The 16,045-nt window shown below is 39.8% G+C and overlaps 4 protein-coding genes across 4 annotated transcripts in view; 2 read left to right on the forward strand and 2 right to left on the reverse strand.

Moving 5' to 3' along the window:
• Positions 1 to 172: 172 nt before the first annotated feature.
• LOC101303090 (GDSL esterase/lipase At5g08460-like) lies at positions 173 to 1,661 on the reverse strand. The gene is made up of 3 exons (XM_004292447.1): positions 1,242 to 1,661; positions 430 to 678; positions 173 to 190 (listed from the first exon to the last, which is right to left on the reverse strand). The coding sequence occupies exons 1-3, from the start codon at positions 1,659 to 1,661 to the stop codon at positions 173 to 175; spliced, it is 687 nt and encodes a 228-aa protein (XP_004292495.1).
• A 2,147-nt stretch (positions 1,662 to 3,808) lies between these two features.
• LOC101296338 lies at positions 3,809 to 5,324 on the forward strand. Its single transcript, XM_004290394.1, has 2 exons — positions 3,809 to 4,130; positions 4,373 to 5,324. Exons 1-2 carry the CDS (start codon positions 3,831 to 3,833, stop codon positions 4,379 to 4,381), a joined length of 309 nt encoding a protein of 102 aa, XP_004290442.1. The 5' UTR covers positions 3,809 to 3,830; the 3' UTR covers positions 4,382 to 5,324.
• A 3,857-nt stretch (positions 5,325 to 9,181) lies between these two features.
• On the forward strand, positions 9,182 to 11,345 carry LOC101303393 (probable glucuronosyltransferase Os01g0926700-like). Its single transcript, XM_004292448.1, has 3 exons — positions 9,182 to 9,797; positions 9,924 to 10,177; positions 10,575 to 11,345. The coding sequence occupies exons 1-3, from the start codon at positions 9,182 to 9,184 to the stop codon at positions 11,124 to 11,126; spliced, it is 1,422 nt and encodes a 473-aa protein (XP_004292496.1). The 3' UTR covers positions 11,127 to 11,345.
• Positions 11,346 to 12,095: 750 nt separating this feature from the next.
• Positions 12,096 to 16,045, reverse strand: part of LOC101303674 — a 10,174-nt gene continuing 6,224 nt past the window's right edge. Inside the window, exons 9-13 of the mRNA XM_004292449.1 lie at positions 15,665 to 15,791; positions 15,370 to 15,525; positions 13,389 to 14,870; positions 13,056 to 13,322; positions 12,096 to 12,757 (exon numbers count right to left, since the gene is read on the reverse strand). Coding sequence (XP_004292497.1) covers positions 12,464 to 12,757; positions 13,056 to 13,322; positions 13,389 to 14,870; positions 15,370 to 15,525; positions 15,665 to 15,791 — 2,326 coding nt within the window. The 3' untranslated portion in view covers positions 12,096 to 12,463. The remainder of the gene's footprint in view (positions 12,758 to 13,055; positions 13,323 to 13,388; positions 14,871 to 15,369; positions 15,526 to 15,664; positions 15,792 to 16,045) is intronic.

Consider the following 16,045-nt stretch of genomic DNA (forward strand, 5'->3'; position numbering starts at 1 on the left):
GAGAGAGAGAGAGGTACAATTTACATGTACATATCTCCATATATGAGATAAAAGCTTTTCATGCAGGGAGAGCTGCAGATGCAGGTGGCAAAATTAATCAAAACAGTCTCTGCTCCCGACATCGTAACAGAGATACCGATCTTATATGGCCATAAATACGAACTGTATCTGGCTATCTGCCATAGTTATCCTGTCATTCAATTCAATCCAACACTGCATGAACTATAAATATCTATGAAGAAAACGAAACCCCGCCCGTTCGATCTGTACGTTTGGAACTTGGACCAACTTTACTACTAGATGGGGTAGATATATATATATATATTTTGAATACATGTATGTATGTTGTTTCATTGATCAGTCATATTGGTAGAGATGGAATACGCAACGATGATAAAAATATCGCGTGTGCAGCTAGCTAGCACGTACCTTTAGTTGTGTGGAGAGAGATGAAGTGAGATTGGCGGTGAAGACTTGAAGACTGACATTATTGGGGTTGGCCAGGAAGTAGTTGAAAGAGTAATCGTTACCACCAGTTCCCACCACAAACAAGTAGTTACCAACTGATGATCCCAAGCTTTTACTGCACCCCATCCCAAACCCTAACTGGGTTTTCAACTCTGGCAAAGTTACCTCCTCGAAATTTCTTATTTGCTCGTTCAGACTCATTACATGTCCCTGTAATTGATTAAGTAATAATGTGAATAACCCAACATCAGAATCCAGGGTACAAAATAATTTAACCTAATCTAGCTAGCTCTGATTCATGCCAAAAGCTGCATAAAAGCTTACTCTAATTGTGCCATCCATTACCTTTGGCCTAATTATTAAGCATTTTGAGTACCGTAGCTACTACAGAAAGTATTATGCAATATAAATTTTGTCTTTTATTTTGTTTGCTAAAAAGATGACAATTGAGTTTCAGGGAGTACTACATGTTTGGTGGATAGTTAGCTTAATCAGTAACAAATTTGGTCGCTGGTGATGAAGGAATTATCTTAGTTTCTTTTGAAAGTTTCGAATGAGGACTATAGTAGCTTTTGAAACTAATATATGCCTCCGTAATTCTAGATTATATATGAGCATCATTTCGAATGAGGACTATACTAATCTTATTCTACATTTTCACAGTAAAAAATACAAGAATATATGATTCAACAAAGTTAATGGCTAGCACATTCAAATGATGAAAGTATGTATAACGAAGAAATTAATGAAGCAAGTAGGTGTTGGTATGTTACCGCTAAGGAGCCAGTATCATCGAGTATACCAGAAGCACCAGAAGCGAAGTTGACACCATGAACAATTTTGCTTCCTTTAGTTTGGGGATCAGCGAATACTGGAATCAAGGAAGGTATCTTAAGCTGCTCTCCAAGAAGATCGATGACATTCTTTCCATTTGTGAATCTCCCAGAAGGCCCAAGAGGAAAATCAACGCCATATGGCCAGTAATCAGCTCTGGCCAGTGAGTTTTGTAGGAAGTTGTTGTTGCCATTGTCAACCAGAGAGCTTCCGAACACAAACATCCCTTTGATCCCAGCAGTAGTGCTTCTAGTTTCACCTTTTCTGTTTACATTACAAAGACAGAAGCATTGGAACGAGCAAGAGAGGAGGGAGACACCTAAGATGAAAAGCCTCAGACATGATGAGTTTCCAGCCATTTTTTGAGTTGTGGTGATGGTGGTGTACGTGGTATGTCATGTTTGTCACTGGAGCTGGGTATATATACTAGAAACCAGTAGTATGACAATAATGCTAGCTAGAGTTGTCAACGTCAGAACTTGTTGACCAAATTATATCAGTAAGTGCACATGCGATGGTAAGGTTAAGGCCAGTATATATCAGTGGTAAACAATTCGTTATATATGTTAAGAAGTTAAGGAGTTATCTCTTATGGCATGACTAATTTGGAATGAAAACGAGAATGATGGAATTGATTTTGAAATAAGAAAATTTCGACATTTATTAACATATCAAGAAATTAGAATGGGTGTGGGTCACATCTACTTATCACAAATTAATTCATAACAAATCTCTAACTCGATACCCAAGGGAAAAGATGAGTTTAAGAATCAAAGTCTCTAAAATCAAATTTTTCTACATCCAATCCCTTCATGTAATTTCAATATCTCCAAATTATAACCTTAGATACACACACAATTTTTAACATTAGAAAACAAAACGACAAAAAGAAAATAAAAAATGTTGGTTACCGATCTTTCCCCTCTCTTCCATGGTGATCTTCTACATTTTTTTTTCACTCTTAATTTATATATACGTGCTTGGTTGTTGACTCAACCTACTTGGTTCTTCGTATCGATTTATAATATGAGATGGTTATTTATAGGGGTAAATTAGTGATCAAATTAGTTTTAATTATGATGTCATATGGCAAGTAAGCAACATCAACTGTTTTTAGTCTCATTCTTTTTTTTTTTTTTTTAACTCAAAGACAATTTTGTCATTAGTACTAAAGTGGAGGGTACAATACAAATCGATCTGTTGCCAGGCGTACAGAGGACAAACAAGATCATTTGATCCGTATGAGGGTTGCATCCTCATCACAAATTTTGGCTCACAAGGAGCCTATAATCTAATAGCAAATAGATTATAGGCTAAGATCCCACCTAGAAAACTAGAAAAAGACAAAAAGAAAGATAGACTCATAACTCCAAGACGTCATGAGACACAAAAAGTGCGTAGGCACAAAAGTGCTTAGAGTCCTAATGAAAGAAACTTATTGTACTAGAAAACAATAAACTAAAAAGCATCCTAAAACCAAAAAGAATTAAACCTAAACCCAAAACAGTTGATCTAGCCCAAACTTAGGAAGGACATGGAAGAGGAACACCGTAGCCGTCGCCGCCATGAGATGAAGTTGCATTCGTGAGATGTCACCGTCGTGAGACGCCGCCTCCTTGTTCCGTGCAGCCATAAGCACCCACAAGCACACCCCAGGGAGAAGAAACTCTATCGTTGCCACGAACTTAAAGACCAAACAACATCTCCACCAAACCAAAACTCCTCCCAAGAATAGACAAGGACGGAGATGAAATTGGGAAGATGAAACCAGATCTGCTCCTTGAGTCCATGGTGTTATACCTCCACCCTGATCTGAAAAGCCACGCAGATCAAAAGCTGTTAAGAACCTCTGGTCAATTACCTCTCAAAGCATTTGGTTGCTGATATATCCTTCATCTGGCAACAAAGTCATACGGCTTCAGCAGATCTAGAGACCTGTAACATCCTGGAATTTCATTTTTCTATTTTTAAAAGGAAAATTATTTTTCGAGCTATTTTTATTTCGATTTCTATTATTCTTCAATTCTTTGTGGTTTTCGAAAATTATTCAAATTTGCAGTTTGTCGATTTTTGTCTTTCGAGCCCGTAGGATTAACCTAGACATCGTTACGAGTTCGTAAGATTTTTCAGAACATCGTTTGGACATCAGAGCTATTTTTAATGAGTTTTAGAAGTTTGGTATTATCCAAAAATTTAATTAAAAATAGAATTTTCGGTGGCTTGATCTGGACTATTGGATTTTAAGGAACAGTTTAATCTTGGCCGTTGAGTGAGAGTATATATATTTTGGATCAGTCCAGACGACAGCCCAGACCGACCCCGTCTCGACTGCGACGGAGCTCGATCGCTCCTCCGTCTTCCGGCCGTCTCCCGGTGCAAGGCCGGTGTCCACAGGTCCGTCTAGACGTCGCCGACCTCACTATGTTCTTCGTGTTCGAAGAGGAGTTCTGGCGAGAGAGAAAAGAAGGAGAGAAGGAATTCTGGGTTCGCCGGTGAGATTCTGATTCCGGCGACGGCGGCGAGCGTGAATGATACTGGAAGCTTCCTCTCATCCTCGTGGTCTTCCCTATGTCCTCAGTTTCTTCAGAAGAGGTCGGGAGAGAGAGATTCGAAGTGGAGAAGGAGAGGCTGGGTTCGCCGGCGAGTTTCCGATTCCAGCCAAGTCGAGGTCTCTCACTGGTATGGATAGCTTCATCTCGATCTCAGGAACCTTTCCATTTTCTTGGTTTTCCCAGACGAGCTCTGAGGAGGGAGAATCGAAGAGGAGAAGTTCTGGAATTTTCCGGCGAGGGCTCGGTGTTTTCCGGCCACCGGTGAAGGCAAGTGAGGTATGAAACTTGATCTTCTCGTCGAGATCTTCCCCTCTATATAATTGAAATTGAGTTTGGTTAAGAGATGAAGAATTTGGGATTTAGGCAGTCGGTGACCACCGTGTGTGGCCACTGTGTACGGCGGCGACGGTGGTTCTAGGAGTTGGTTTCCAACTTTATTAGTATGTTGAATTGTGGAGTGATTGTAGATGCTTTGATTTTGATATTGGTGGAGTTTTGAGAAATCTGGGTTTTGGCAGTGTTTGTGATCGCAGAGAGTGCCGCTGTTGGCGGCGGCGGTGATGGTGCTTTTGTCTGTGTTGCTGATTTCCAGTGGTTATGAATCTCTACGCATGCTTTTGATTGTTATATGTATTAGAAATTTAGAAGCATGGGAAGTGGATGATCGAATGATCGTACTGTGTTGTTTGGACAGTAAGAACAGTGGTTGTGCATCTCAGATTTTGGGGTTACTATATGTCTATTTGGTGATGTTGGCTTGATAAATAGATCAAGGAGATTTGATTTCAGAAACTGGAAAAGATGGTAACTCGTTGGATTGGACGGTGATGAAGTTGCAATAGAAATGTAGGCAGAGACTATAAGGCTGAATATATGGATACATTATGGGTGTATGGTACTTTGGGTGTCCAAAGTAAATTCTGAAATTGGATTAGTGCTTGGAGCACAGCTGGGATCTGATGACGGAAAGGTGTGGATAAAGTGAAATAAGTACGTGTGATATTGCGTTTGGAGATTATATCAGAAGGTGAGAGGACATAAGGCACAAGGATTTGGGTGTCCTTAGCGAATTTTGAGGACTTTGATTCGTATTGGTTTGAAGTGATTCGCCGATATTCTCAGATTAAGGATTTGGTACGAGGATCGAATGCAAGTAGCTGTATTCCAGAAGCAGAAGGATAAGGATTTCAGAAAGCGTGTCGCTGAGTTACTAATATCGTTTAGCATCAAGGATTAACGCTTGGATTTCATGTAGGGTCTCTATCGGGGAACCTTTCTTTAATTTGATAATTAGAGTAATAATTGAAATGTGTGATTTGTGTGCCATTGAGTAATTAACTCTTGGTTGTTATTGTTTTTGTTCAAAGCATGTGTAATCGCTGATTTATATGAAATTGATGTTATTGCTTTTCATTAAAAGCATGTGTTAAATATTGTAATGCAAGTGTTGTTACTCATTGACATGCATAATGTATTGTGAGGAATTGTGAGAGGTGAGAATGATGATTCTAGAGAGGAGAATGAGATTATTAGAATAGATACATTTTGTGTAGTTGAGTTTCCTCATGAGGACTTCCAGTAGCTATGATCAGCTCACCTGCGCAAATGAGTAGGGAAAGTATGCCTTTTCGACATATGAGTCTATAAAATGATTTTTCGGGTTTCGGGACTGGGGACCATGAGGTTAATGAAAGAGGTACTATAGTTTATATATTACTGATTTGTTAGGTCGTATATTCGAGACATCTACACGGTCTGGGACGTGTAGGTACATATGTCTTGTGTGTATGGACTAATTAGCCAGTAATAGAGTGGAGGGAGTGCATTAGCATTTATGCATCGATCATTGCTTTGAAAAGTATATTAAGAACAGTACATGACAATCGGTCCACTCTCAATTTTGGTGTTTCAAGTTTCAAAACAATCAAAATGGTACATGACGTTTGAAAGCTGGCACACTTTTAGCACATGCCGTCAATAACACCGTTAACTCTATATAATTTCTCATTTTTCAAACGGTGGTTTCGGGTTTTCTTCATTCTCTCTTCCTTTATATTATGTTTTTTTTCTTTTTTCTTTTTTTCTATTTATATACTTTTTTAATCTTGTAAACTCATACCATATATTCTCAAAGACTTTGTTGTTTTCCCTTTATTTGGTTTCTTTGCTTACTATTCGTTATATTTGTAAGTTATTGAGTTTGGTTTTAATGACAAGCTCGTATTCATTAAAAAAACAAAAAACTTTGTTGCTCGATCGTCCTAATCTAAGTAAAACTAAGACATAGCTTTCTTTCTCTAAGTTTCCTTACTCAATACCGTACCCACCGATATATATCTTCAACCCTTTCTTCCATAACTTACTAAATCAAATCATCTTCTAACTTCCTCCTACAATTCTACCTCGATCATTATTTTTATGTATGATGAGTTTGAACGGGGACGAGAAAAAGAGACAACAATATTTTTTCCTTTCTTATTTCCCTCTCTTTTTTAATTATTCATTTTAATAATTTATTACTGCTAAATTAAGGAGTGACAGATTTGCCCCTCAAAGTTTAACAAAAAACATGTTAGATTACAAAGAATATAACGGTATTTACATATTTTTGGTTAAGATTACAAGTTCATGTACCGTTATGATTGTTTTGAAACTTGAAACACCAAAATTAGGAGTGGATTATTTATCATATATTGTTCTTAAAATTTTCCCTTTCACTTATAATTACTAAAACAAATGGTTGAAAGATAAAAAATAAAACATGAGATTGTAATAAATATAAGCATATGAAGATAGCAAATGAATTGATGTGCAGCTGGGGTGGTTGTGCTGCTTTTGTTCTTTCCAATCCACCGGAGTCGAATCATAAGGCGGGCGCATTATCCCTATTTTCTCTAATTTTGGAACTGTCTGCAAGAACATCACACCAAGGACAAGATTGCTATGCCATTATGGAAGAGTTCTGGAATGTACAAATGCTCCATGTACTCTGTTGGTCGGCAAGACGTGTCAAGCTGTGATAAGCTTATTGCTGATCTCTCCGTCAGCGTCCGTTAGAGTTCCCAAGCGTGTGATCCACACATGATGGGTAGTTTTTTCATCCGCAAAGCAGTTGAATTCGGTGGGTAAGTTTAGTAATGAGACTTGTTTCTTTCGAGTCTTCACTTATCAACCTCACATCCCGATCTTATCAACCCATCCCAATCCCAAAACTAGTCTAACCTCATCTCAATCCCAAAACAAAGCTCAATTCTTGATCCGCCTAGAATGATCATCACGTGCAACACAACATGTTTTCTCTCTTTTTCTTCTCTTCCCCTCAACAATTTCATAGCTGACTAAGCACTCTCTATTGGGTTCCGATATGCGGAGATTGACAGAGGGTTTGGGAACGAATTCGATGGCCCGATCTACCAAAGGCAGCTATTTTTACAATAAACCGATGGGTTTCTGAAACCGATCTAAATACGTCGCCGCCGCTCAGCCCGGATCGAACACCACAAAGCGACCAAGATGAGAGAGACTTTTAAAGAAAAACACCCTGTGTGATGAAGAACAATAATTCTTTTTTCTTTTTTTTAGAATGAAGAAGAATAATTTTGTACATTCCAGACGTCCCCGCCATTATGATCGGAAAAGGAGATACACGATACTAAAAGTGCATACCAATTGGCTAGACAGCTTCTACATGAGACCTCATCACCTAGTAATAACGATTCGGTTTAGGCATGGAAGAAAGTTTGGCATGCGGATGTCCCAAGTAAAGTTAAAGTGCATACTTGGCATGTCTTTTCATCTATTCTTCCTAGTTACTTCCTCTTTCTTGAGATCCAAAAGAGTATATGTGGGTGATGGTTGTTTTTTCTGCAATTCAGACGATGAAACAATTGAACATGTGAGTAGAGAATGTTGTTTTGTGAAGGATTTTATTAAATCCTTTCCAAAGTTGGGGACTGTCATTCAGGGTTATTTCCCTTCAATATGTCTGTTATCAATTGGATTAGTTCATCTTTGTTCATCTTCATCAAATGGGGTAAAATTAGATGAAAAAAAAGAAAGTCTAAACATAAGGACATGCATTAAAAAATTTCCCTTTGTTCATCTTCATCATATGGGGTAAACAGATTAAAAAAAAAGAGTCAAAACATAAGGACATGCATTAAAAATTTGGTGTGTGTGAATAAAATTTCTCGTCAACAAAAAATGTTACTGTAAAAAAAAAGGTAAAAAAACGCTCTGCAACAGTTACCTAAGAAGAGAGCAGTTCACACTTGTCGTACTTGAGTGGGCCTTTTGGTTTGTTTAGTTCGGCAATGCATCATTGTGTTGTTGTCGTCGAACCTGTAGGTTCTGTAGGTCTCGTATGTCAGTCCCCAAGTGGAATTCCAAGGAGGGGCGATGCACAACCATGGTGGAATTGTGCTTCATTGCAGCGGAGGATGTTGCGCAATGACGTCATCCAAATCCTTATCTGTTGTAGGGCGCTACAGCCTCTGGTGTTGGCTTCTACAACTTATGTTGTTGCCTTGTCTAAACTGCCGGAATGCCCAATTGGAGACAAGTAGGACTGTCCACTGATGGCAGTTAGTCGGCGGTGTGCATCGTTGGTGGGAGATCGTGAGGTGCAGACGTTTGAGATCCCAGGATTATGGGCTGGGTCGTTTGGGACTTGGGCTTTTGCTGGTGGGGCGTATTTAGTAGGTATTTCTACTTAATAGGTTATTATCTTGTATGTAGGTTTATATTTCCAATAAGACCCTATCGTTTCACAGTAGGAATCAATGGGTTGTGTCCCGGCTTGCGCACTCTATGTGTTTTGGCTGGCCTTCTAAAGCGGCAATTCATTATTTAATGGATGTTAGCTCTTCGTGTCAGGATGAAACAGTGTGTCGTCGGTAAGTTCTCCGATTGGAAACATAATAAAAAGGCTACTTGTATTTGTTTACTGATGCTCCTCTTGAGTTTTACATTTCCGGTATGTCACCATATATATGTGTAAAGTAAATATAGTTGTCATAGGTGTAACCATTGCTATTAAGTGTGTTTTAAAATACATTCTTTTTGTAAGAATCACTACTATTATTGATATTAGTTATTTTTTAATAAAGACGTCAGGGCGGCTCTTGAAAGAAAAAAAAATTACGGCGAAAATTTGATTATGAAATGGATCCGGCTCCTTCTAAAAATAAATAATTAAATAATGAATTTGGAGGTTTTCCACAAATCTACCGCCCCTGGGTTGGTTGCGTTTCCAGGAAGGATCATCGCTGTACATGACTTCCTTACCCAAGTACACCACTGCCACCGGATCGTGGTGAAAACGAAGCATGGCACTCAAGACCACATCCATATCGCTCTGCTCCGTTCCCGCTCTCTTCTTCGCATTCACTCTCCTCTGCACCCTCTCTCTCTCCCTCTTCTTCCTCTCCAATCCCCCACCTCCTTCTCCCTCTCCTTCATCCTCCATTTCCCAACATGACTCCATCAAAGTCTACGTGGCAGACCTCCCCAGATCCCTCAACTATGGCCTCCTCCACACCTACTGGGCTTCCGGGCCCGACTCCCGCCTCCCTACCGACGCCGACCACCAAGCCCCGACTACCCCTTTGCCCAGAAGCCTCCAGTTTCCGCCGTATCCGGAGAATCCATTGATTAAGCAATACAGCGCCGAGTACTGGATCTTGGGGGACCTGATGACCCCTCCGCATCAGAGAACTGGGTCTTTTGCCAGACGGATTTTCAATGCCCAAGATGCTGACGTGGTGTTTGTACCCTTCTTCGCTACTCTGAGCGCCGAGCTGCAGCTGGCTACTGCCAAAGGAGTGTTCAGGAAGAAGGATGGGAATGAAGACTATGCCAGGCAGAGGCAGGTGGTGGATTTGGTCAAGAACACTGAGGCTTGGAAGAGGTCAGGTGGAAGAGACCATGTCTTTGTGCTTACTGGTATGTCTCTTGCCTTTTGACAATGCTCGTTTAGTAGGAGAAGAGTGATGGAAAAGAACCTAAATAGCAGCTTATGTTAGTCTCTGGGTTGTCAGGTTGTGTTAAAACTTGAAGCGTTTTTGGCAGACCCAGTCGCAATGTGGCATGTCAGAGCAGAGCTTGCCCCGGCGGTTCTCCTCGTTGTAGATTTTGGCGGGTGGTACAGGCTTGAATCCAAGTTATCAAATGACAATTCATCAGATGTGATTCAGCACACACAAGTTTCAGTTCTCAAAGATGTAATTGTGCCGTACACGCATCTACTTCCTAGATTGCAGTTATCAGAAAACAAGAAGCGAACGACTCTGCTTTATTTCAAAGGAGCTAAACATAGGCACCGGGTTAGTATTTACTTGTAGACTTGCTGTGCAATTTTCGTTTGCATCTTTAACATCATTGTCACTTTATTATGACTGCCTGCAACTCATCAGTTGGTAAAATGCACTGGCTTCCCTTTGTTAATTAGTAAACACAGTTAAGCTGCAATTAACACAAGACAACTTTGTTGTGGATTATATTCTCTCTAATACACCCTTGATTTTGCACTCCACATCCTCATTGTATCCCCTATCAAATTGTCTACACATATTATCTTAATCATCATGGTGTCCTAAAGATCAACATGCTTTTTGTAAGGTGTATCATGACCATATATGCAACCTACTTCAGGGTGTCAGAAATGTTAATTTATCCATGGTCTTAAGATGCTTGTTGATTAACCGAGTCAAGTGATAACAGGGAGGCTTAGTTCGAGAAAAATTGTGGGATTTGTTGGCTAATGTGCCCAACATTATTATGGAGGAAGGTTTCCCTAATGCCACTGGAAGGGAGCAATCGATAAAAGGGATGAGAACATCAGAGTTTTGCTTGCACCCAGCTGGGGACACTCCCACTTCATGCCGGCTTTTTGATGCCATTCAAAGTCTTTGTATACCTGTTATTATCAGCGACAACATAGAGCTTCCTTTCGAAGGAATGATAGATTATTTAGAATTTTCAGTTTTCATTGCTGTTAGTGATGCATCGAGACCAAACTGGCTTTTGAGTCATCTTAAGAGCATTTCAAAAGCGGAGAGGGATAAATTTCGTCAGAAAATGGCTCAGCTACAGCCTGTGTTCCAGTATGACAATGGGCATCCTGGAGGCATTGGGCCAATCTCTCCTGATGGTGCAGTGAACCATATCTGGAGAAAGGTTGACCAAAAGCTGCCGTTGATTAAGGAAGCGATCCTTCGTGAAAGGAGAAAACCTACTGGTGTATCAGTTCCACGCCGTTGTCATTGTACGTGACTTGTGCTCCTATACTAATTCATCATTGTATCTCTTGTGTTGCAATAGTTTTGGTCCCTTGTTTTGCTTTTTTGTGAAAATGATAATCCGATTACATGGTAATTCAATCATTCATTCTCCCCTGTGAACCACTTTCTTACTGCCTTTTTGGTTATTCTTTGGATGAGCCAAATTGATGCTACAATCGAAAAGTTTCTTTAGTGATGTATTATAGAGGAAGTGATTTTATTAAAGATTTTCATTTTCCTGTGAGTTGCAACTGAAAAATTCAGAAATGCAGTTGAAAACTTGTAAAAAATTCATAATCACATTATGATTTGTCTCTTCCTAAACTTGGTTCTTTCCAAGTCCTTGTAAAATAGAAATGCAACCAGAGAAAGTGATGCACGGAAGATATCAGCCCATCTCAACCTATAATCGGATGGAAAACACGGCCTCATCCGGCCACCATTGAAAGTCCAAATTCTGCAAAATTTGGCCACTCTATAGTCCAGTCGCTGTTTTAAAGCTATCAGTGAATGTGATAATGCAGGAGACTGCTGAAAGGGCAATGAAAGACCCATCAGCCAGAGGCTGGACTCGGTGGAGGAGCGAAAATTGGTGAAAGAAAGAACGGTGGCCGGAGCCCATAGGCAAGAGAACTTTGAGACGCAATGCCACTCAGTCCTGCATACAACGGGACTCATCAGTGTCATCTTCTTTAAACCACAAGCAGTCATCAGCATCATCATGCTCGCTGCGATGAATCAGGTCCTGGTTGATAGAGTCGTCCATTTCCAAAGACGCAGTTGGTGAGCTAAGGTTGTAGTAGGCAATGAATTACTTGCGTTTATAAGAAGGCAAAACAAAGACGATCAGATTTTGACCTTTTCGTTCTACTCACTTCTATTCTTGATTAGGTGCCACTATGCCAAGTGTGCTTCATGATGCTTTAAAGATGCAAGTGAACAATATAGCACTGATTATCTTCGTCAATTTGTATTGTACAGGCATCAAGCAAGAAATCATGATGATGCTGACAATCCAAGAATAATATTTTCATATACAAGAAAGAATTTCATGTATCAACATAAAAGGCAACATTGTTCATTGATGCCTCGCAACTCTACTTTCTCGATACGCTTTACAAAAGAATTTTACTTGTAATCTGCACATTGTGACCTATACCACTGACACCATCCCCAGAAATTTGCTAAAAATTGCACAATAACAGGGCAGAACTGAGATGACCTACAATTTACAGTATCTAAAGCTGTGAAAGCAGCCCCACTAATATTCGTAAAAGGGTAAATGATGATACTAGTTAAAGAAAAGAGACTCGAGGCAAAGAAAACTGTTTAGCCCCCCTTTCCTTTGGGATTTTGTTTGAAAGGATCAGAGGGTTCTGAGGAGCACCAGTGATCTGGGACACTCCGTATATTCTTCGACATGAACTTTCTGAATCTCCTCTTGTACTCTTTAGGAGAGATAACAGTCGGCAACACATTTTTTGGCACAAGTGAAGACTTCACCCATGACTCTAGGTGCTTATCCCATGTATACTGCCTCAGATAATCAATAATGCCACATACAAGCTCCTGTCTGTGTGTATCAATCCCCACAAGCAATGAATAATCCATAACATTGATTGACTGCAGATATGACATAAATATGTGAGTTTACAGATTTTTGGTGCCAATGACAATAAATATGCTTAAAATATGTACATCTATAAACTTTATAAACAGAAAGTTTAATGAGATGAATTAAAATTAACAAAGAAAACAGCACATAAGGTTTCCAGGTAGATAACTTGGAATATGTAAAATATTCTCCACAATCCGTTGGTCAACAGATTTCAGATGTCCAATCACAAGCTCTGAGGGCATGCATACAACCGAAATAGGTATCAAAAACTACCATCATAATGCAGAAAACTTGTAAACTCACATTGAGAAAAGACGTGTCATTCCACAGTGCCCGTTGCAATTTTTGCTTTGCTTCGTTACTAACATAAAATGGAGATGAGTTCATGTCATTGACAAAGTTCTGATCCAGAAGCACATCTCCTGGACCATCAGTAGCCGAATTGAATCGATCATGTAGAGCGCCTTTAAGATCGTACAGACGGGTGCAGTTTCTACCAAAGGTTAGATTCTCCATAACCATCAGATCATGTTTGATCTCTTTCCCACTTTTTGTCTGTCTCACAACCACCTGCAAAGAAAAAGTTGTAAGCATGATGAAACAGGTTCACTGATGGGAAACCAAAATTCTACCAACCTGATAAATCCCAAGAATTTTCGCAAGGCAAGTTTGATTCCCTTTCTCAAATGACTTGTTCACGTGCTCAAAATAATCATCTGCAAACTTTACAAATGACTCAAATTCTGTCTTCTTGATTTCTTTTATAATCAACCTGTCATCAACTGTTTTGGCAAAAAAGGCTTTGCTCTTCCCACCTTTAGCATCCCAGTTTCTACAACGGCTTAGGGAAGCAATATAATCAACCTCAGATTGGCAGCACCGATTCCGGAGGTTGCGAAACTGATTGGCATATGGACATAATACAGTATATTTCTCCTTGCCTAGTGACTTGCCAACTCTTAGAGTTACCATTGGGTGGGTTCCTACCGGAACCAGAGAATCCAACAAGTTCAATCCATCAAAACTGGAGAAGCGTGACTCATCAAAAGAAATGCTTGCCACAGAATGGACTGAATCAGAATCTGAAGAACTATTTGAGGTCTGATGCGGCAAAGAAATAGTAGGAACTCGAGTCAGACTCTGTAAATTCTCAAATGTTCTGGCAACAATTCCACTATTGTCATTAACAAGGCCATCTGTTTGAAGAGGTGGATCTTTCAAAAAGGCCAGTGCACAAGCAATTACACTTGACAGTTCACCATCATAGTCCGACACTATATACTTATCAGTCCCTAGAGGAATGTGCAACATTTGCCCTTCCTCTGTGATCAACTGATATGCCGTGGGCAAGTATTGTGATGTATAGCTACTCATGGCTTCAAACCTTGGGAGGACTCTTTGTAGATCTTTCATACCTACTTGTCGAATTTCAGAGAAGGGCGCCCAAAACCAATCACTTGAACTGTCAAATATGGATGATCGTGAGTGCAGAGAAGTGTCCATCAGTGACAGACTTGAATCAACAATAGAACAAGAATCCTCATTTTCCATGGAAACAGGGATTCTTCTATCTTCATCTAGTTCATCAGCCAAAGTAATATTCCCTTCCAGATACTTGACAGAATGACTATCAGTGGAGCCGTTGGGCCTAGGATTGGACTCACGGTCAGCATATCTTTTTGGGCTTGAACAACCCACATTCGGTATCTGAAGACCCTCAGGCAAAATAGACACATTAAGTTGATCAGCTCTTTCAGACTCTTCAACAGGACCACCAATTGGAATTTCCTTAATTGGAAACTCATCTGCTTCTGCAGATATATCTAACTCAACTTCTATATGGGAAGAACCATCAGTGAAGTTTTCACCTCTTCCCATAATTCTTCCGCTCAAAGTCTCTCCCCTAATGCCATGAATACCTGAATTCACTTCTTCGCTTACCTTATCAGCAGCCATGGACTGGATCATCATTGGAGTTGGTGACAGTAACGAATGCAAGCGCAGATCCCAAATGCATGATTGAAGAAGAAGTTCCCAATGTACACGGTTAAAGCCAAGAAGTTTGTAAGCGGCTTGGCCTGAGTTCCTATTCTCATTAACAGAATTGTGAATGTTTACCTGTTTTAAGTTATGATTCAGTTAAAAAGGATGAGAAGAAGTATATTAAGATTGGGTTTGACTGACAAAAACATCATGCATTTGAAAATTAAAAGGAGATTGTAAGTAAGAAAACGCCTAACAAGAGAAAACAGGAACATTTGAAGAGAAACTTATAAACTAAAACATGTGCAAAATCATCATCGGAGTCCATCTTACAGAACTATGGAATGTTTGAAAAATGAAAAGAAAAAAAATATTAGGATTTAGTCAAACAATGAAACAGAATGAAACTGATGCATCTAAAGAGTAATTGACAGGGAAAGGAAAACCACCTACAAGCATGTCAAACTACAGAAAAGGGAAAACTAACAGAAGAACAAGGCTCAAAGTAATAAGACTATAGCAAGTAATGGATGCATTCATACTAATGTGCTGACTTTCTAGCAACCCTTTCTACTAATTATGCAGTTATGCCACAAATGAACCTGTGAAAAATATGTACAAAGAGAAAGGTGACCTCGCGCTCAGATTCTTCTTGATTTAGCATATCTTCGATGTCAGAGAATTGTTTCAACGAGCCTTGTAGTTTCAAAGTCTTGCCATCAAACTGAGACCTAATCTTCTTCAACGAATCGCCAACCTCACTTAACAGCATATATCCTTTCTCTAGTACCTTAAGGAAAACAAAAGATTCGTTCAAGAAAATATAAAGGCTAGGCCAGGATCTTTAACTTGTATTCTAGCATCAGCCAAAGAATTATCAATGTATCATCAGAAATCAAAGAAGCATGCACAACCAGAAAATAACTCACATTCTCAATTTCTTTTGCAAACCAATCTTGTCTAATTGAATTGCTGAATGGAAGTTTCAGAGGAGGCACAAACACAGTATATATTGTGACCGGGGAATTTTTGAACATAGCAACCATGGGGCCTAATCTGCAAAACATAAAAACAACATTATAAAGACGCAATAAAAATAATTATATATATATACACACTTTAAGGACTGTGCGGACATCCTCTTTAGAACGCCTCCGTATATCAGTCCAGATCAGAGGAGGACGTCCGCACACCCTTAAAGTGCGGACGTCCCTCCGTTCACCACCGTACGGCGCCGGCGAGGGCGCGCCTCCACCCCAGCAGCGTCCCCAATCACTTTCCCTCCCCGGCAGGTCCGCCAAATTTCAGTT

The sequence above is a fragment of the Fragaria vesca genome, linkage group LG2, assembly GCF_000184155.1.
Source record: "Fragaria vesca subsp. vesca linkage group LG2, FraVesHawaii_1.0, whole genome shotgun sequence".
In the NCBI taxonomy this organism is placed as follows: Eukaryota; Viridiplantae; Streptophyta; class Magnoliopsida; order Rosales; family Rosaceae; genus Fragaria; species Fragaria vesca.

Coding starts and splice junctions, on each gene's coding strand:
- LOC101303090 (XM_004292447.1), bottom strand. CDS start 1,661: ATGGCTGGAAACTCATCATGTCTGAGGCTTTTCATCTTAGGTGTCTCC. Junction 679..1,241: donor ATGATACTGGCTCCTTAGCG/GTAACATACCAA, acceptor AATCAATTACAG/GGACATGTAATGAGTCTGAA.
- LOC101296338 (XM_004290394.1), top strand. CDS start 3,831: ATGATACTGGAAGCTTCCTCTCATCCTCGTGGTCTTCCCTATGTCCTC.
- LOC101303393 (XM_004292448.1), top strand. CDS start 9,182: ATGGCACTCAAGACCACATCCATATCGCTCTGCTCCGTTCCCGCTCTC. Junction 9,798..9,923: donor CCATGTCTTTGTGCTTACTG/GTATGTCTCTTG, acceptor CGTTTTTGGCAG/ACCCAGTCGCAATGTGGCAT. Junction 10,178..10,574: donor GAGCTAAACATAGGCACCGG/GTTAGTATTTAC, acceptor AAGTGATAACAG/GGAGGCTTAGTTCGAGAAAA.